At 41.0% G+C, this 22,372-nt stretch overlaps 1 protein-coding gene across 1 annotated transcript in view; it reads right to left on the reverse strand.

Moving 5' to 3' along the window:
- Positions 1-21,095, reverse strand: part of LOC122808999 (zinc finger protein 2 homolog) — a 242,552-nt gene extending 221,457 nt beyond the window's left edge. Inside the window, exon 1 of the mRNA XM_044080183.1 lies at positions 21,015-21,095. Coding sequence (XP_043936118.1) covers positions 21,015-21,026 — 12 coding nt within the window. The 5' untranslated portion in view covers positions 21,027-21,095. The remainder of the gene's footprint in view (positions 1-21,014) is intronic.
- Between the last annotated feature and the right edge of the window lie 1,277 nt (positions 21,096-22,372).

The raw sequence follows: 22,372 nt of genomic DNA on the forward strand, positions 1-22,372 counted from the left end.
AAGTCCTGTGTCAGATATTACACTGGCAGTGTGTGTGTCGAGTGCTATCAGTACATGGCCACATCCATTTCTGTTTCCAAACTCAATTCCCTGACTACGGGTATGTTGCAGACTATCCTGTAACACCAGCAACTTGCTTAGTGTATGGCAACAGTTTACCACATATGTGCCTGTGTTCCAGCCTCTGTCCTCCACCTACATATCAAACTTTGCACATCATATCAAACTTTGCACATATGTCATGCTGTCAGGGGTTGTTCTGTAGTGGGCTGTGAGTATATCACACTGCCATTGCTACCATCAGTCCACTACTGTTGTATCCCCCACACATACAGTGGGGCAGGGGCCATATATTTCTAGGCATCACCTACACAATACATGTGTGCCCTCATGCACTCCAGAGGCCAGTGTAGGTAACAGTGGTATGTGGCCCTGTACTGAGTCTGGGGAGAGAGAGCACCATCCATGACCTAGACAGTGGGTGTATCAGGGTGTGCTGCCATAAGGTATCTGGATGTACAGTACCGTATACTTCACCTATATTTACATTACTTAGATGAAATGGGGTAATGCAAGCCTACTGCCTCCTTCCATACAGACTGTTCTGTTTGTCGGTGTGCTCGTGATGATGTCGGTTATGCCTTGTTATGTAACAGTTACAACCCATTTGATCACATAACGTCTTTACCGCCTACTGAGTTTGTACAGAGTGTAGATAGAGGCTGCTGAAATATACACCTGCATTACTTAATGTTGATTGTTTGGTAACCTGTGGACCAGTCTGTCTTCACTATTGTACAATTTGCAGGGCTTGGCCTGGACAGCAACAGTTGTGAACCTTTCCAGATTACTGTATTAGTGTAACTATTTCACAGTTGCATTACTCTGTTTATATGGATGTCACTATATGACAAGGCATATAGAACTGTAATAGTACACAATTAAAGGTTTTCCATTTCTGCAAACCTGTGTGTGGTTTCTTTCCTATGAGCTCTCTATGGGTACATGTTGCAGGCAATGAATGACATATGTATGGGTGACCCATACAGAGTCCAATTGTTCAGGTGTTAACTGTAGGTATAGCAGCTGTACTATATTGTGTGCACCTTCTACATATGTATCTTACTGTACATGTATCTGCATGTGAATGTGTAGTCACATGTATATGTATATATCCATATATATATATAGGTTCATAGGTTCATAGGTTCATACTAGGCTATCTGCCGGTGAAGCATATTCATCAAATCTGGGTTCAATCATTGGTCTGATGAGTGATGAGTATAGGGAGACTATGACCTCCCTTGATCTAGATGAGAATCCCTTCATGATAAGGTGGTAACTACTTTAGCTACATGGGTGTCGAATGACAGACTACTATCAACCTGGGTCCCCAGGTCTTCTATGCTCAGTGGATTGCCACCTATTTGGTAGCTAGGGGTAACCTTGTTTTATGACTATGCATTTTTGGCATTTAACTTTAGGCCATGGCACTGGCACCAGTTATCCGTTTCTGTGTGACCCTTCTGAAGGATATCTGTGTCAGATGTGCAGTCATCTGCAAACTTTGTCAGCCATAACCTCCTGTGTTTAAACAAGAAGGACTGAGCCCTGTGGTACACCACTTGTGACAGGCTTTGAGTCTGACATGGCGCCAGCAACTCTGACCCTGTGGGTTCTAGCCAGTTTGCAACCCATCTTGTGATGTATGGGTTAACATTTAAGCTGATGAGTTTTTCAATGATACCCGAGTGGGTATTGTATCGCCAGATCGAGGTATCAATGGCTTTGGTGACTGTTTCAAAAGTCAACCAAGTTTAGAAGGCATGATCTGCCTTTGACAAAGCCAAACTGGGATGGATCCAAAGTCTGCAAATTCCCTATGTCTTTATTTATGAGGTCCATTATGATCCTCTCCATGGCTTTGCAGATAACAGAGGTAAGACTATGATTAAACAGCTGTCCTAGCTGTGGGTTTAATTCCTCATTGAGTTCCCATGGATGAGTTTGCACTGAACCTGTCAGCCAGTATGTTGGCAATGTCTGTAGGATCAGTAATCTTCACATCATTTTGAACTAGTTCTGAGCATATCTGGGAGGTTCCTCCCAGGTTTCTATAGCTAAAGAAGGCCTTATTATTGTCTTTTGAGTCTTTAGCTATTTTTCTCACAATTTGCTTTGGATGATTTTATGAGAGCTCTTAGTTTTTTACTTATAGTGATCAAGGATCTTGTAGTAGCTTCCTCCTTTTGTTGTAGAGTTTGTTTGCCTTTGGTACAAAGAGTCTTTGTTTGAAGGCATTTGTAAGTGATGATCTGATCTCACCAGTGAGGGGTATACTTGTTGAACATTGTGCTCCCATGGTGACTAGTTGTTCCATGGCATTTGAGTTTATGAATAGTCACCTAGTATGATGGTGTTTGGTGATACATTTATCCTAATTGCACCTGGATGGTCTCAGTCTTGAGGTGTGGGTGTCTTTGATGAATATGATGATAAGAGGTAAAACCTGATAGTGCTGGGGTGCTCTCAGGAGCCTTGAACCAGGTTTCTGTCACTGCACCAGCATTACCCTTAGTTTTTGAGCCTTTGCCAATATCCGGAATCCAGGGTGACAGGTGCGGCTTGTCCAGCATGTCATCCCAGGCAGACAGACATTGGTCTCTTTTCATGTAGTCACAATGACTGAGTGACAGGCAGCTTACTGTGACCTTCTCCTTACTCAGTCTGGTGGTGTGTTTGACTATGGAGTCACCAATGACTAGTGTCTGGCATTGTGTTTGGCCTTAAGGGCTGTGACTGTTTGACACTCTGACTGTGAGGTCTATGTGTTGCAGGTGTTGTGTTCTGAGGTGGTGGTTGTTTGGGTGTCTGCTTTGGTGGCCTCTGCTGTTTTGGTAGATTTTGTGAGACTGGGTCTATAGTGTGTGTCCTCCTGACTGGTCTTGCCAGTCCTATGTTGAGAGAGCTCAGCCTCCAGCATGAGGCAATTGTAACATTGCCTCAATATTCCCAGGTTCACCAGCTGAGCAGGAGAGGACACTAGCAACTGATCCTTTAAAGAGATTCGTGGTGCTATCTATAAGAGGTACTGTAGGAGCAAGTGCTAGGTTTAACAGATAGAAGTCAAGTAGAGATGATCTTTTAGGTATTAGAGATAGTAACAGGATGCTTAAAGGTAAGATTGAAACTATATATATATATATATATATATATCTATATATATATATACATGTATATATTTATATATACATATATATATGTATACATATATATATATATATATATATATATATATATATATATATATATCTGTTTCTGCATATCTGTGTCTGTGTATCTGTATCCTGGGGATGTTGATGGCTTACACATATTACATTTCCCATGGGAGGCAGACTGTACTGCATGATACGTTTATTTTATTTATTTTATTTTACATTTGTTGACCGGGCTAGTCTAGCTGGAGATATTTCCATTTTCAGTAGAGGCCAAGAAAAACTCCAGAGAATACAATAAAGAAAAACATCATTGTGTTTCAAAAGAAAGTTTGTAAGAGACAAAACTAACAACTCTACAGTTCCTTATTATTACTAAGTGAGTTAGTTACTAACTCACACAGTTACAGTCCAAAAAAACTTATACAAACATAAAATACTAAGTATGATAAAGATATTAAATGAAATAATTACTACCACACACAGTTAAAGTCAAAAACATTATATAAAGTTAAAAATACTTTGTAAGATATTGATACAGGGTAGGCAGTAAGAGAAAAGAGAGCTAAGAATAAGGGGAATTGGAAGTGATTAGTTATAGAAAGGAGAGCAAGTAAGACAGTCAGCAAGCAAAGAAGTAATTAGGAAGATAAGTGGGAGTAGAAGAAGAAAGCCAAGTGGAGGATGGAGTAAACAAGAAGTAGGAGATAGTTATCAAGTAGAGTAAAAGTAGTGGAAAGTTAATCAGGTTTACTACAGGTGCACAGCCAGTGGTTTTGGAAGTGCAGTTTAATGTTTTGTTTGAAAAGAGGTAATGATGTAATCTTTGTTATGTTGCTAGGTAATAAATTCCATTTTGTACCTACTGAATTGGTAAAAAGGGAGTCACCAGCAGTGTTATTAGATTTTATAGAACTAGCCAATAGTTTACTAGAGGAGCGGAGAGAGTTAAGATTGTTAAAGGGGATTATGAGTTGAGAGAGTATAGGGGTGTTCATTGGTTGGTACAGAATTTTATGGGCAATAGTGAGTTGTTGGATTGCAAGATAGTTTTGAAACTCTGGCCAGCCTAGTGGTTTCAGGGTGAGACAGTGATGTGTTCTGTAGGGGTTCCCTGTAGTGAAGCGAGCAATGTTATTGTAGCAGGTAGCCAATTTGGTAAGGTTGTTTTTCTTGAGGTTGGTAAAAATGGGAGAAGCATAGAGAAGAGTGGAAAGAAGATGGGAGTGAGCAATCCTAGTTCTAAAGGAAGGTGTTAGAAATGGTCTAATATGATATAAGGATCCTATTTTCCTATTGACAAGTTTTATGGAGTTGTTAATGTGTTGAAAGAGAGATTATTATCAATTGTAATACCTAACAGTTTAGTGGTAGAGTCGGGAGAGATGACAGTGGCATTGTTAGAGGAGATGGTGAAGTTTAAAGGGGGGGTCCTGGAAGTGGGGGTGAAGAGGAGGAGTTTAGTTTTTTTAGCATTTAGTAAGAGGAATCAACTAGAGAACCATGTTTCGACAGTATTAAAGACTTTTTGAGTATGAGATCTAAGTTCTGAGGAGGAAGATGCAAAGCAAATGAGTGTAGAATCATCAGCATATTGAATGCAAGTAGCTTGAGGGATTATATTTTGGAGATCATTAATGAAGAGGGAAAAGAGAAGTGGGCCAAGAATAGAGCCTTGTGGAACTCCGATAGAAACAGGCAAAAGAGAAGAAATGTGGTTATTCCAGAGAACTGCTTGTTTTCTGTTAGTGAGATAAGAAGTAAACCATCAAATGGCAGGGATATCAAAAGATAGGGATTCAAGAGTATTGATTAATAAAACGTGGTTAACCATATCGAATGCTTTGGAGAGGTCAATGAAGATGGCAGAAGAGAGTACGTTGTTGTTACGGTTCAGGTTAATAGTGTCTACAAAGGAAAGGAGGGCAATAGTAGTACTATGATATGGTCTGAAGCCATGTTGACAGTTAGCTATGATGTTGTGGAGAGAGAGGTGTTGTACAAGCTGATGGTGTATACATTTCTCCATTATTTTGGCCAGCGGAGAGAGGAGAGCAATAGGTCTATAGTTAGAGTAGTCTATGGAGTTACCACCTTTATGGAGTGGGATAATGTGAGAGACCTTCCATATATCAGGGATGATACCTTCTTTGATTGTCCTATTTATGAGAATAGAAATAGGATATGTGATAGCCTTGGCAGCTTTTTGTAGAAAGAGTGAAGGTAACTTGTTAACAATACCAGCCTGACATCATACAGGCGGTATGACTTACTGTTAACATCTTGTGGCCATGTCATGTCAGGTCCTGGTTATGAGATCTGCAACACTTGGTAGTGTACTGCAGGGCAGACATGTTTGGCTGTGGGGGGGATGCCTATTCAATCAAGACGTATAATGTGTGGGGCTCACAATCCCATTAATGGAGCATGTGGACATATGTGTATTTGTTAATCTGCCATTGCTATCTACAGATGTACAGCCAGATATACCTATATAAATATACATAACTGCTAACATATATATAACTATGTCCGTATACACCGACATAGATATATATCTGCATACACATATGTTATGTGCTGTGTATATGTAGACATATAGGTGTAGACATTTATATGTGTCGACATACGCATTTGCATGTATATCTGTGCATATATATTGATATATATGTACATAGTTGTAAATATATATATATATATATATATATATATATATATATATATATATATATATATATATATATATATACACACACACACACACACACACACACACACACATATATACATATGTTGTATCTGTATAGATATTAATACATCTACACACACATACATCTAGATGTTGGTATACATTCTCAGTACTGTTGCATGACTGGACTGGATGATATGTTTCTGACAACATCAACTTTCTTTGTATCTGTCATGACTTACTGGTAAATCACTTTGTCTATGGTGTGCAGGGTCCTTGGTTTAAGCCTTGCAGGAGCTGTTTATTTTGTTGCTGGGCAGAACACCGGCGGTTGGATCTGAGTGATTATGGCACTTTAAAGCAGTTCTGACACTTCAGATGTGCATTTAATGCAGTACTCCTTTTCACATACAAATGTTATTTAGTAGGTTATACAGCAAAATGATATGGATATACAGATTTCACATGGAAAATAGAATGTGCTGCAGTGGGACCCAAACCAGAAATGCGTGCGCATTAGGCGGTTGCGCTGCCCACTACACTATAGCTGTTCTGCTTCATTTGCATATTTCTACCATAATGCCATACCCATTTTCCCTTTCCCTGGCTCCCAAGCACCATGTGCACAGCATCCATCCATTCTCCAGTTGCTAGCCCTGCCATACCACACCTCCACACATTTCCCTCTCTGCACGTGTCGGTACTCCTCCAGTATACTGTCTCGACCCAAGTGCCTGCAGGCTTTTCATCCATTTAGTCCACATACGTATGAGCCTGCCCTTGACCCTCCTCTGATACTAGTGGAGACATCGAAGTGACCCACAACTTTTGGTTCATCCCACCAGGGACGGGCCTATTGTTGTGTCAAGAGTAGAATCAGCTGGTCTACACTGTTTCTCCCACTGGTAGCATCCTGCCAGGGTTTTGAGACACAGCAGTTTGCTCACACATCTGCCCAGCCTCATCTCATAGGTCCGAGGAACCAAAGCCCCAGGTGTGACATTCTGTGCATGAAGCACAGCCACACGCCCCCATGGTGTGCAACATGTTTCATTATTCTTGTCGGTATTATGCAACACTACTGTTCTCACAGTATGATTGGGCAGGCACCGTTCTTTGATACACATAGACTGCTTGTAATGCTGTGGTTGAGCAATGTACACATGTTTGCTGGTATTAATCTACACACTTACATACATTTCCTATACTGTTGGATGACTGTGCTGGATGATATGTTTGTGATCACAGCGGCTGAATGTGTATCTGCCATGGCATAGTGGAACTCACATAGACTATAGTGTGCAGGGTTGGGAGGTTGCAACCTGGCAGTGCAGAATATTTTGTTAATGGCCATGACTTCAGCTGTTAGCTACAAAGTGACTAAAGCACTGTAGAGCAATTACAGGCAGGTATGCACTGGTTTGTACGAGGTTCAGAATTGCTGACCTCCGTTTGCAGCGTCTTGCATTGAGTTAGCCTCTACATTGCTTAACCTGTGTGGCAATTGCTTACCTCCACCCAAACAGGCTTACACCCACTTGCTCTCGCATACCCCCGCACTACTCCATGTATTTAGTCTACATTTGTGGACCGGGACATTCCAATTGGATGCTTGTCCATTTTCAGTGGTGGCCTGGGGAGTAGAGCTCCATAGTGACCCCAGCTACAAAATTCAATTAATACAGAGTTGTTCACATTCATAGAGAGTAACAGACATAATATAGCTACGTCCCCCATTCTTCATGCTTAGTTTACATTAACATGTCGGTATTATACATTTTTGGGTCAGGTTTACATGACTGTTGACAAAGGTCAGTTTAAGGTGAAGTTGGATTCCAGTTTAACAATTCTGGATAGGTTACACTCAGGTATTCAGAGTAGGTTTAGTTATTCCATACCTGTGTGGTACATTTGAGGGGAATAGTGAAGGAGTAGGTAGGTAGGTAGTGGGGGTGACATTGTAACTGTATAGTAGCCTGTTGGAATAAGTGGATGGGGAGCACTAGGGAAGGATTGTCGGATGTATGCGTGGCAGGACAAGAGGTGTCAGTATCACTAGTTGATGCAGTTGTATAGAGTGTGAGGTGGGGTGGAGGGTTTCACAAGGGGGTGAGCCTGTGTTGCTACAGATGTGCTTGTGGTGTTCCTTCATGTGTTAGTTACATGTGTCCTGTGGGACAGCTGTGATACTACATGTGGGTTGGGGTTCCAGATACTGGCAATATAGTGGGGGAAGAGAGTGTCACCTACATGTAACAGTAAACATTAATAGAAATGGAACAGAGGCTGATAGGTGCATGGTGTTCATGGGGCACAAAGGGGGAGTTAGTAAGGGAATTATCCAGGGATGTGCAAAAAGGCTGCAGGGAAGGTCCACAGCTGGCCATGTCTTCTACAGCAACAGCTGTGCATATACACTGCAGTTGGAGTTTGTGTTGGACACACACACCCCTGGGTGGGGGTGAGGGCTACAAAATTATATTGTGATGCCACATAGATCGGCTTACATGCCTACAGTGGTGTGTTGCGACCATGTGTTCTTTGATGTTATGTAGTGGGTTTTGCAACCACACATATGTTTATACTCTTCAAGAGGAATCTTGATGAGTGGATGGGAGATCGTAGGTTTAACCCGGGTATCACGTCTGTGTCACTGTTAGACAGAGGCACAGTATACTAACCTCGAAAAAGGGCATAGCAAAATTAATTTAAAATGGGTGGTGAAAGCCAAACATACTCTGGCTAGGCTTATAAATGCCCTAGGGCAGATAGCCTAGTATGAACCTATGAACCTATAAACCTATACTTTGCCATGTAAAATAGACTGTGCTGCAGTGGGACCCATACCAGGAATGGCTGCTCGTTGGGTGGAGGCCCTGCCCAATTCACACTATTGCTTACCTCCTCAGGGTGGTCCAAATAGAACTGCGTCAGTCAAAACCTGCACACCCAGGCCCATAATTGCTTACCCATAGTTCCCCCACCCACCCCTTCTCTACAGAACTCATCCTTACTGTGGGTGCAGGTTGGGTCTAACCACACCACTACACACTGCCCACTCTCCACATCTTGGGACCCTTGTCGTACATTGTTTCAACCCATGGGTCATCAGGCTTGCCCAAACTTGTATTCCATGTACCTACATGGCCTGCATAGATAAATCATTACAGAGACTGTCCCCGATCATCATCAATTTTTGGAGTGTCTCGCAAGGGGCGCTCCGGTTTCTGTTGCAAGATTAGACTTGGCAGGTACACAGTGTTCCCCCCACTGGTTGTGTCTTGCCTGTGGTTTGGTGAGAAGTGGACTATTTACATTGATTGTGTGTTTGTTTGTATGTTTCCCCTGTCTGGCTGGAGGGGGTGGAATGCTACGTGTTACACGTTTGTTGATTGGGACCCTCACCCCCATTGGCACGGCCTGTGAACATATGTCATTCCTAAGTGCTGTATCATATCATAGCTATATATCTGTGTATATACACACACACACACATATATAGATATATATCTACATCTCTCTCTCTCTCTGTATATATATATATATATATATATATATATATATATATATATATATATATATATATATTGCTGTATGGGTCTACCTGATAAGAATGAAAAGTGAAAACACCACAATTATACCATGAGCCCCCCAAAACGTGCACGCTGATTGGCCAGCGTGCCCGTTGTAAATCGAGTTATACTAATGGAAAAGGTCCGCCGGACTTTTTCCATTAGTATAACTCATTTTAAAACACTGTCGCTATGTTAAATGGGTTTAACATGGCGAGACAGCTTAAAATAAGCAGCGGAGATCTCCGTTTATTTTAAATGTCTCGCTATGTTAAACCCATTTAACATAGCGAGACAGTTTTTAAAAAACTGGAGAAAGCAAGATCTCTGTTGCTTTTTTAGTCTCGCTATGTTAAATGAGTTTAACACAGCGAGACAGTTTAAAATAAGCAACGGAGATGTCCGTGTATTTTAACTGTCTCGCTATGTTAAACTCATTTAACATAGCGACATTCAAAAAGCAACGGAGATCTTGCTCCGTTGTTTGCCAGCTCTGATGTACTGCGCAGGCGGAGTACATCAGAACTGCCGGATGCCAGACATCTGCGCGGAAGGGCAGTAAACAGGCATTATACTATGCCATTATTTAAGAAAAGGAATAGTTTCTTTTCTTAAATAATGTCATGGTATAATAGCAATAACCCACTTCTGGGTGTGGGTAATGCTAAATTTACCACGGTTGGCTTTGTTTGGTCCCTCGGGCTTCGCCCTCGGGACCAAACCACGCCAACCGTGGGTAAATTTAGCATTACCCACACCCAGGCGTGGGTTATTGCTATATGAGATCACCAACAACACTGGAAGACCAACAACAGAAATAATCGACAGTTTGAAATCCCGACGCTGAAAACACCAACATGCGAAATGAGCACGACTGTGTAAGTATGTGTTAGTGATGGACTTTAGGGTTAGGGTGCAGATAAGGTAAGTGTGCGATAGTGACAGACTTTAGGGTTAGGGGTGGGTTAAGTGAGTTGGGTTTAGGGCGTGGGTTAGGCGAGTGTGCGATAGTGACGGACCTTAGGGTTAGGGTTTGGGTTAAGGTTAGTGCATAGATAGTTGTGTATGTAAGGTTTAGTGTAGGTTTGTAAGGTTTTTGGTGTGCTTGTGTTGTATGTGTGTTTTTTGGAACAGCAAATTTGTTTTGTTTTGTTGACTGTCGGGATTGTGGTTTGTCAGGCAGGGGAACTTTCATGTTTCTGAACTTTCGATTTTGTGGTGTCGGTGTTCTTGTTGTCGGTGTTTTCGCTTGTCGGTCTAATCAGGTAGATCCTGCTGTATATATCTCTCTGATGACATGTGGATGTATGGGTGTCTGCATATGTATATATCTATATGTGGGTATTTATATATATGTCTGTCTACGTATGTATACATTTGTACTACAGAGAGGGAGAGGTATATATATATATATATATATATATATATATATATATATATATATATATATATATATATATATATATACATACATAGTTATGGGTACATATACACACACACATACCTCTACATGTTTAGCTACATATTCTGTAATGTAGACTTGTATTGCTGGATAGGGTGTTTCGTGTGCATGAAGGCTGACCTTGTGTGCCACGTATGCTTTGCGATACCTACAACTACATCCGTTAGTGAAATCTAAGTCACACATGAAATCTGTTGTTAGTACCAGCATAACATTTGTCCCATGTGGGACAACCCAATCATTGGGTATTCAACTGTCACCTACACCCAGAGTTACAAAGGTACCCATGACTATGCACATGGACTACAGCGTGTGCCAGACCTAGGATACTTGGGTCGGGACAACATAGAGGATGGGTCCCGGGGGGGAGTGGAGGGAGGGCAATGTGTGGTGGTGTGGTAGTTATGGGCTGGTAACAGGGTAGGGATGGTGGCTGCATGTGTGCGGCAGGTGGGGGAAGCGGAACTGTGGGTAATGAATGTATGGGCCAGGGATGGCCTTGGTTGGATGGGCCTGTACTTCTCAACCTGCCCAGTGGGTGGGGGAGATGGGGATGTGATGTCAATATGTGAAACATGACAGAAGGCTAATTTAAATCCCTATTTCAATGACACACATACAATACAATGAGCTTGGTAGTGTATTGCAGGGCAGACGTGTTTGGCTGGGCGGGGGGTATGCAAATTTGTACGTGACATATATTGTTTGGGGCCTCTCGGGCCCATTCACGGTGCATGTGGACATATATGTGTCTGTTAATCTACCATTGCTATCAACAGATATCTGGCCGTACATACCTCTGTGGGTATATATATCTGCTGACATATTTCTAACTATGTCCATATATACCTATGGAGATATATATACTTGCTTTGTATATGTGGACATATAGATGTTGACATATATATATGTGTAGTTGTTGGCATTTGCATGTAAATCTGTTTGTATATTTGTATCTCTGGATATTTCTGATATTTATATATATATATATATATATATATATATATATATATGTGTGTGTGTGTATGCATACATATATGTGACTACATCTATTGATATGTTGTATCTATTTAGATAGTAATATATTTGCACACACACGTCCATCTAGCTGTAGGTATACATTCTCTGTGCTGTTGCATGACTGGACTGGATGATATATTTCTGGCATCTACTTCATTTGCATCTGTCATGGCTTAGAAGTAAATCCCTTTGTCTATGGTGTGCAGGGTCCTTGGTTCAAGCCCTGCAGGAGCTGTTGATTTTATTGCTGGGAAGAACATGGGCCATTGGGTACAGAGTGATTACGGCACAATAAAGCAGTTGTACGCGGTTGCGTGCGGGTTTGCACTGAGCTAAGCACTGTTAACCTCCGGTTACAGTTTCTCACACTCAGTTAGCTTCTACTTTGCTTATTCTGCATGGGTAATGCTTACACCCACACTAATGCACTTAAACACACTTACTAGTGCTTATTTTTGCTTACTACTGCTTATTTGTGCTTAAACCTGCCTACTAGTGCCTTATTCTGGCTGACACTGGTACGTCATATGTGCATATCTTGCGGTACTCCAGTTCATATATTTCAGCTATTTCGTGGGTTTTGCAACAAATATATTGTTTATAACATGCTTTGCCATGTAAAATAGACTGTGCTACAGTGGGATTCAAACCAGGAATGCCTGCTCATTGGTCGGATGCTCTACCTACTAAACTATTGCTGTTCTGCTTCATTTGTATATTTCTACCATATTTTAATACCCATATTTCCTTCCCCCGTCCCCCGAGCTCCACGTACACAGCTTCCATCCATTCCCCAGTTGCTAGCCCAGCCATACCACACCTCCACACATTTCCCTCTCTACACATGTCAGTACTCCTCCATTATACTGTCTCAACCCAAGCTTCAGCAGGTTCTTCATCCATTTAGTCCACATACGTTCGAGCCTTCCCTTGATCCTCCTATGATACTAGTGTAAACAGCCATGTGACCCACAAGGTTAGGTTCATCCCGCCAAGGACGGACCTGTTGTTGTGTCACAGGTAGACTTTGATGGTCTACACTGTTTCTCCCACTGCTAGCATCCTGCAGGGGTTCGAGATGCAGCAGTATGCTCACACACCAGGCTAGCCTCATCCCCTGGTTCTGCAGAACCAACGCCCCAGGTGTGACATTCTGTGCATGAAGCATGCCCACACACCCACACAGTGTGCACCGTTATTCATTCTTCTCTTCAGTATTATGCACGACTACTGTTCTTGCAGTATGTTTGGGCAGGTACTGTTCAGAGATACACATAGACTGCTCAGAATACTGTGATTGAGCGATGTGCACAAGTTTGCTGGTATTAATCTAAATACTTACATACATTTCCTGTACTGTTAAATGACTGTGCTGGATGATATGTTTGTGATAACAGCAGCTGAATGTGCATCTGCCATGCCTTAGTGGTAACTCACTTAGACTATAGTGTGCAGGGTGGAGGGGCTGGAACCTGGGAGTGCAGATTACATTGTTAATGGGCATGATGGCAGCTGTTGGCTACAGAGGGTCTAAGGCACTGTAGAGGAAGTGTAGGCAGATAAGCACTGGTGTGCACAAGGCTCAGATCTGCTGACCTCCGGTTACAGTGTCTTACATTGGGTTGGCCTCCACATTGATTAACCTGTGTGGGCATTGCTTACCACCACCCAAACAAGTGTAATCCCGCTTGCTGCAGCATACCCCTGCACTACTTCATTTATTTAGTTCACATTTGTTGTCCGGGACAATCTGACTGGATGCTTCTCCGTTGTCAGCAGTGGTCTGGGGAGTGAAGCTCCACAGTAATCCCCAGCTACACATTACACGTAGTACTGAGGTGTACACATTCATGGAGAGTAACAGATTCAACATAACTACGTATCACATTCTTCATGCTCAGTTCACATCAACATGTCGGTATTATACATGCTTGGGTCAGGTTTACATATCAGGTATGACTGTTGACATAGGTCAGTTTAGGGCGAACTGAGATTCCAGGTTAACAGTTCTGGATAGGTTACACTCAGGTATTCAGTTTAGGTTTAGTTATGCCATACCTGTGTGTTAGAGTAGAAGTGAATAGTGAAGGAGTAGGGAGGTCAGTAGAGAGGGGGCATTGGATTGATTGGTGGTGGAGCAATAGGGATGGTATGCAGGATGCTGGGATTAGTATGCGGACAGGACAGGAGGTGTCTGTTTCACTAGTTGGTGTAGGGGTATAAAGTGTTAGTTGGGGGGGTGGGGGGAATTTGCAAGGTGGTGAGCATGTGCTGCTCCAAGTGTGCTTGAGGTGTTCCTTCATGTGTTATTTACATGTGTCGTGTGGGACGGCTGAGGCAATACACATGGGAAGGGGGTTCCAGATTCTGCCAATATCATTGGGGTAGAGAGTGTCACCTACCTGTAACTGTGAACAGTAATAGTACTGATACAGGGGTCGATAGGTAAGTGGTGTTAATGGGGCACACAGAGGCGCAGATAGTAGGGAAAATGTCCAGGGATGTGCAGGTAGGCTGAGGGGAAGGTCCACAGGTGGCCATTTCTTTCACAGCGACAGCTGTGTATATATATCCTGCATTTGGAGGTAGGTCTGGACACTCACACCCCTGGGTGGGGGTGAGGACAGCAATAATACCTTCTGATGCCAATTAGTTTGGCTTACATGCCTACAGTGGGGTGTTGCAACCATGTGTTCTTTGGTGTCATTTAGTGGGTATGCAAAAACACATCTGGTTATTTCACCCTTTGCCATGTAAACTAGACATTGCTACTGTGGTACTTGTACCAGGCATGGCTGCTCATTAGGTGTCGGGTCTGCCCAATGCACACTATTGCTTACATCCCTGGGGCGGTCCACATAGAACCACTCCAGCCAACACCTGCACACCTAGGCCCATAACTACATACCCATAGTTCCACACCCATACCTCCTCTTTACCACTCTTCCTTACTCCGGGTGCAGGTCGGGACTGGACACACCAGTACACACTACCCACTCCCCACTTCTTGGGTCCCATCACATATATTGTCTCCCCCCGGGGGTCATCAGGCTTCCCCAACCTTGTGGTCCGGATACATGCATGCCCTGCCGTACATTATCTTTGTAATGGTTGGAAGGCTGAATAGCCATATAATTTTTGGCTTGTCCCACAAGGGACATTCTTGTCTTTGTTTCAAGATTAGACTCAGCAGGTCTCTCCCACTGGTTGTATCCTGCCTGTAATCCAGGAAGAAGTGGTTTGTTTACTTTTATTGTGTGTTTGTATGTTTTACCTGTCTAGCTGGGGGGGGGGGGGGGTTGATGCTACATATAACACGTTTGTTGATTGGGCCCTTCACCCCCATTGGCACGGCCTGTGAACATACGTAATCCTTAACAGCTGTATCATATCCTAGCTATATATCTGTGTATATTTACACACACACACACACACACACACACACATATATATATATATATATATATATATATATATATAAAATGACAATGTGTGGATGGCTGGGTGGCTGCATATGTATATATCCATATGTGGGTATTTATATATGTCCTGTCATGTTGCTTGTTATTGCTGGGTACTGTGTTTTGTGTGCATACTGGACATCCTTGTGGGACACATATGCTTTTCAATACCTACAACTAAATCCGTTAATGTACACAGAGTCACACATGAAATCTATTGTTAGTACCAGGTAATCATTCATCCCACGAGGGACAGCCCGAACATTGGGTATACAACTTTCATCTACACCCAGAGTTACACAGGTACCCATGACTATGTGCATGGACAACAGCGTGTGCCAGACCTAGGATACCTGGGTCGAGACAACATAAGGGATGGGTCCTGAGGGGGGTGTGTGTGGAGGGGGGGCTATGTGTGGTGGTGTAGTAGCTACGGGATGGTAATCAGGGTAGGTATGGTGGCTGCGTGTGTGCAGTGGGTGGGGAGAAGTGGAACTGTGGGTAATGAATGTCTGGGTCAGGGATGGCCTTGGTTGGATGAGCCTATACTGCTCGGCCAGCCTAGTGGGTGGGGGAGAGGAAGATGTGAGGTAAACATGTGAAACATTACAGAGGGCTAATTTAAATCCCTATTTTAATGACACACGTACAATACAATGAGCGTGGTAGTGTATTGCAGGGCGGACGTGTTTGGCTGGGTGGGGGGTATGCCAATTCGAACGTGACGTATATTGTTTGGGGCCTCTCAAGCCCATTCACAGTGCATGTGGGCATATATGTGTCTGTTAATCTACCATTGGTATCTACAGACGTCTGGCCATATATACCTCTGTGGGTATATATATTTGATGACATATTTCTAACTATAAAGTAATTCAAGAAAATCCACACGACCACCAAAGGCAGATATGGTGTAAATCCAGAACTTAATAAACGGTTAGCGCTTTCATGCCCTTCTGAGCACTTCTTCAGACCATACAAATGCAATAAAACAATACCTTTTAAATATATGCCTCAGTCTAAAAACACCTATCACATAATAACATCAATTAAAATCACTTAAACAATCTCCGCCCCTTCAAAAGGTTTTAAAGGGACTGGGCCATTTAGCCCTGAAGGTGCATCACTATGTATTTTTATGATCCAACTAGTTTCTTTTTGTTCAAGAATGCTATTAGTATCACCTAATCTCATGTTAGTTGCTATTTGTTCTAATACTTTAAATTTGAAAGTGTGTGTGTAGTCTGTATTCATTACATGGGTGGCCAAGGCATTCCTGGAATCAAGCTTCCTAAGAGCTAATAAATGTTCACGTATCCTGTCTCTCAACTGCCTCTTGGTCTTCCCTACATAGAAACTATTGCATGATTGACAAATAGCCAAATAGACCACAAAAGTACTATAGTAGTATTAAAATGAATAAAATATTCAAAATGAGTGACAGAATGCGTGAATGTGGATTGCATATCTATACATATGGAGGGTTCCAATAACAGGTTCAAATTTGGAACCTGTCCATGAACGCCATGGACTGACCATTCGATTGGAGGAGAGTGCCAAGAATATATCAGTGATGTTAGCACTGAGAAAGTGGTTCAGCATCTTGAGAGTGCGACGCCAATATGCAGACCAAAAGTGGTTCAGCAAATTGAAACCAAGCTGACGACACCAACGTTTTCAATGGATATTTCTAGCAACAAGGATATTGAAGTATCCATGGCAAGTAGTCGTGAGACCAACACCATGGTCAAACCAAAAGCTAATTCCACACATATCCCTTTAGTGTTTCAGGCACTCCTTTTACCCAAACGGGATGTGAATGCTGGCAGAGACAAACCACAACAGAAAAGAGAGAGGAGACGCTCATTACAGTTATCATACACAGAGAGGGTGAATGCACAGATGATAAAAAAGATGTGGCAGAAACCCCTCAAAGACTGATTTGCAATTTATCAACCAGGTCTTTTTCAGACATTGAACTTAGAGTCTTAAATAAAGGTATGTCTTTTATACCGGCTACTCAGATGCATATGACAGATATGATTGTCTATATAAAAATGTTTACTAGGAATGTTATGCTGAGAACTATGTTTAGTAAAGTGGAAAATAATGTTTTCAGGAAACCTAGTTGCTTCATGCCTATACTAGACCCTGCGTTAGAAATGTTTAGTCACGTATGTGAACAAGATGTTAGGACATATTCTTGAATAAAACTCACACAGATAATAAGAAAATATTTAGAAATATGAATAGGGAAGAGTGAGAAGCTCTACAGCTATTACAAGCTGATGATTCCATTGTTTTCAGACAAGCTGATAAGGGTGGTCTATTAATTATTCTAGATAGGAGGTTTTATTTAGAATTGATGCATGACTTGTTATGTGATACTATGGCATACACTCTGATAGATTTATCTGATGTATATATTGTTATTAACAAGATAGAAAAGGTTTTAACCAGTTATTTAGCAGCCAATATGATTACATTGGATTTGTTCAACTATTTTGGAATTGTGTATCTGACAGTACCCATTTTGAATGGGCTTCCGAAGGTACACAAGTCAGTGGACAGACCCCCAAAGAGACCTATTGCCTCAGAGGGGGGATGGGCAACTGAATCTATGTCTATCTTCGTTGAAAAAGAATTAAGGGGTTTGGTTGACAAATCTGATGTTATTTTAAAGGATACTAAGCAATTTATCACTGATATGTCAGTATTTTTAGAATCTTATGTTGAAACGAATAATATATGTTTTTTAGCCCTGGATGTGCAATCACTTTTCACCAGTATACCTAATGAACAAGGTTTGCAAATGTTGAGTGAAGTTATTAAAACTGACAGCAGTTTTAATGAAGTCAAGAATACATTAATGTGTACTTTACTTAGTAGTTTACTAGAGCACAATCTATTTTATTTTGATGGGCAATACTATTGGCAGCAACAGGGGGTAGTGATGGGCACCCCTGCATGAATAGTTATGCCAATTTAGTTATTTCTAATTGGGAAAGAAAGTTTGTATTATGTGAACATACTTATAAGGAACATTTAGTTTTCTTTAAGAGGTTTGTAGATGACCTGCTTATCCTGTGGAAAGGCCCCTGTGAATTAATACCAAAATCTGTGAATTATTTGCAAACAACCACTGACTTTCTTAGATTTACTTATCAATACTCCCACACATCCATGGATTCTTTAGATGTTAGATTGTATAGAACTATTGATGGCTCTATAGCAACTCAAATGTACAGGAAGGAATGTAGGGTTAATGCTACCATACATAGAAACAGTATGCATCCTACTAGAATATTCAAGAATGTGTTAAAAGGACAGGGTATGCATATATCAAGATTAGATAGTGTTCAGGAAATATTTGAGATGGACTTATTAAAATTAACTTGTGAATTTAGGGATAGAGGGTATAGACACAAAGAAGTGAACCAAATGGTAACAGAGGTCACTCGGCTTAGGTATACTATGGCACCCCCTTTTTTACATGATAATTATATGACATCTCGGACCAGAGCTAAGCAGAGCAAAAAATAAAAAAACAAGATCCTGTTAATTTTTCAGTGCATTACACTAGTGATCATGGATTATTTTGTCACATTATCAAGAAAGATTGGCCTGTTCTATTAATAGAAGAGAAGATTAGTGAAGTTGTAGGACCACGACCCAGATTTATGTTCAAAAATAAACGTAATCTTAAACATTTATTATGTTATGATACACCAGATGTACATACACAAGATGGTATTGGCACCACTTCAATGTGTGGGAATTCTAATTTTTGCATGTATATAGATACGCAATCTGTCACTCATTTTGAATATTTTATTTGTTTTAGCATTGTCGCCTCACAGCGAGATGTTGTCCCATTCGATTCTCAGCTAGAGCGTCTTCTGTGTGGAGGCAAGCATGAATGGGCATGCCTTCATTGAAGGTTGTGTGACAAGGCTGGTAACTCAGCACATAAAAATCCACTACCAAACATTAGCAGACCGGAGTTCCGCTGTGGCGACCCTTAACCGGGATAAGCCGAAAGACACAACAACATTCGTTTTAATACCAACTGCCATAGTACTTTTGTGGTCTATTAGGCTATTTGTCAATCATGCAATAGTTTCTATGTAGGGAAGACCAAGAGGCAGTTGAGAAACAGGATACGTGAACATTTATTAGCTATTAGGAAGCTTGATTCCAGGAATGCCTTGGCCACCCATGTAATGAATACAGACTACACACACACTTTCAAATTTAAAGTATTAGAACAAATAGCAACTAACATGAGATTAGGTGATACTAATAGCATTCTTGAACAAAAAGAAACTAGTTGGATCATAAAGATACATAGTGATGCACCTTCAGGGCTAAATGGCCCAGTCCCTTTAAAACCTTTTGAAGGGGCGAAGATTGTTTAAGTGATTTTAATTGATGTTATTATGTGATAGGTGTTTTTAGACTGTGGCATATATTTAAAAGGTATTGTTTTATTGCATTTGTATGGTCTGAAGAAGTGCTCAGAAGGGCATGAAAGCGCTAACCGTTTATTAAAGTTCTGGATTGACACCATATCTGCCTTGGTGGTCGTGTGGATTTTGCTGAATTACTTTATGCTTCTACTGTTGATTTCCATCAAGCATCAAGAAAAACTAGGTTTTAAACATTAGGCACATCTATGATCCTTCTATACAGACATATTTTAATTGATTAGAATAATGCACGCACACGCACACAGAAACATTATTCTAGTTACTTTGCTTGTTCACTGTTTCATATCTGCAAAGCCAGTGATTTGTTTCTACATTTTAACAGCAAAAATATAGTGTTCTTACAGAGTTTGGAAAAGGAAAGGAAACAAATATGTCATCAGAACCAAGAGCTCATACTTTTAATTCCTCAGTTCTGTGTTTTAGTACTGAACTCATTAGGCTGTTCTGCTCAGTAATACAGACTGCTGTTTGTTACATAGTATCTGTGAACAGAACTGCTGTTTGTTACATAGTACCTGTGAACAGAACTGCTGTTTGTTACATAGTACCTGTGTACAGAACTGCTGTTTGTTACATAGTATCTGTGAACAGAACTGCTGTTTGTTACATAGTATCTGTGAACAGAACTGCTGTTTGTTACATAGTATCTGTGAACAGAACTGCTGTTTGTTACATAGTATCTGTGAACAGAACTGCTGTTTGTTACATAGTACCTGTGTACAGAACTACTGTTTGTTACACAGTATCTACCCACACAACAGGAGCTCCCCTGTAACATCACTGTGTGTTCGGTAATAAACACTGCTGTTTGTTACATTTTATCTACCTACAGAACAGCAGTGCTTCTGTAACATCACTGTGTGTGTTCAGTAACACACACTGCTGCTTGCTACATAGTATCTACCTAAAGAATGGCAGCTCTCTTGTTAACACTGTTATGCAAGGTCAGCATACCTTATATTATGGTTCTGATCCCATTTCCGACAACAACACTGACTTCTGTACTCAGGGATACAAACTGCCTATTGTACAGAACATAAGTTACATTTATACAGAGAGCAACAAATTTCCTGTAATATTACTGTGTATCTTCAGCACATCTTACCTCCAACTTCATGTTCTGATCCTGTTTTAGACACCAACACTATTGCTGTATTCAGGAAAAAACTGATAACCACTAGTCCAGCAGTTTTCTGCAGCTCTGGTACAGAAATAAAATCTGTGATGTAACTTCCTGTCTGACACTAAAATGTGCTCCTTTCAACATGCAGGCCCACTTAATATTAATATACAACAATCATTAAGGAGGAGAAAGAAGAGGACCTTCTAAATAATTAATGAGGCAGTGGGTACATGCAGCTTTCACTTTGCTGTGTGACACCAACTGTTACTACATGCACAAAGTAGAGATTGTTTAACACACGGGTGAGCTGATTTCCTGTTTATTTTAAGGATTTAACTGTTGAAAATATTCATCTTTTTTGCACATTTTATTCAGAATAACACAACATATCTTTACAATAATTGTATTACATTTCTTTTATTTTTTTAATTTTGTTATTGAAAATTGAGTATTTGAAAAAAAATCCAAACTGTTTTTTTTTTCCTTTGTACTTAAATATACTCTCCATGTAAAATATTATGTGTGCTTTGCATATACACCTTTCCTGTGTGTGATTTTGCTCTGTGTATGCTTTCAACTTTGTATAGTGACCTTTTCATGTATAACAACTTATGTAAATGACTTTCTGCCTCTCGTATCTGTATTTAACTCAAAAAATTGTTATCATTCTATTGTACTGGGTCTCCACTGAAAATGGGCCACAAGCCCAGTTAACAAATGTTAATAAATAAATAAAAATCAATAAATATTAAATGAGAGCAATCAATAACAGGGCTAACAGGTTTGAAATCAGTTATGCCTAGATTTACTGACGCCTTTATGCCTTGTGTTCAGTTTATGCTTACAAGAATGGATATCTGGGATGAGCCTGAAACTGGCCCACTGGATCAGTGGTTTACCCTGGTAAATAAAATAAAATAAAAATAACGTTAAATCAGTACAAGGGTCATTACAAAGAGTCCTTTGGTCAAACTCTTAAACATCTTATGCTTGTGGAATGAAGTAGCATTTAAGCTGGACCACTTGTAATTTCAACAGTACGCCTGCAAGCATACACCTAGCTGCAAACAGTGAGTACAAGCATACACCTAGCTGCAAACAGTGAGTACATGCATACACCTAGCTGCAAACAGTGAGTACATGCATACACCTAGCTGCAAACAGTGAGTACAAGCATACACCTAGCTGCAAACAGTGAGTACATGCATACACCTAGCTGCAAACAGTGAGTACATGCATACACCTAGCTGCAAACAGTGAGTACATGCATACACCTAGCTGCAAACAGTGAGTACATGCATACACCTAGCTGCAAACAGTGAGTACATGCATACACCTAG

This window comes from Protopterus annectens, chromosome 1.part1 (assembly GCF_019279795.1).
Source record: "Protopterus annectens isolate FY-2018-M chromosome 1.part1, PAN1.0, whole genome shotgun sequence".
NCBI classification, from domain to species: domain Eukaryota; kingdom Metazoa; phylum Chordata; order Ceratodontiformes; family Protopteridae; genus Protopterus; species Protopterus annectens.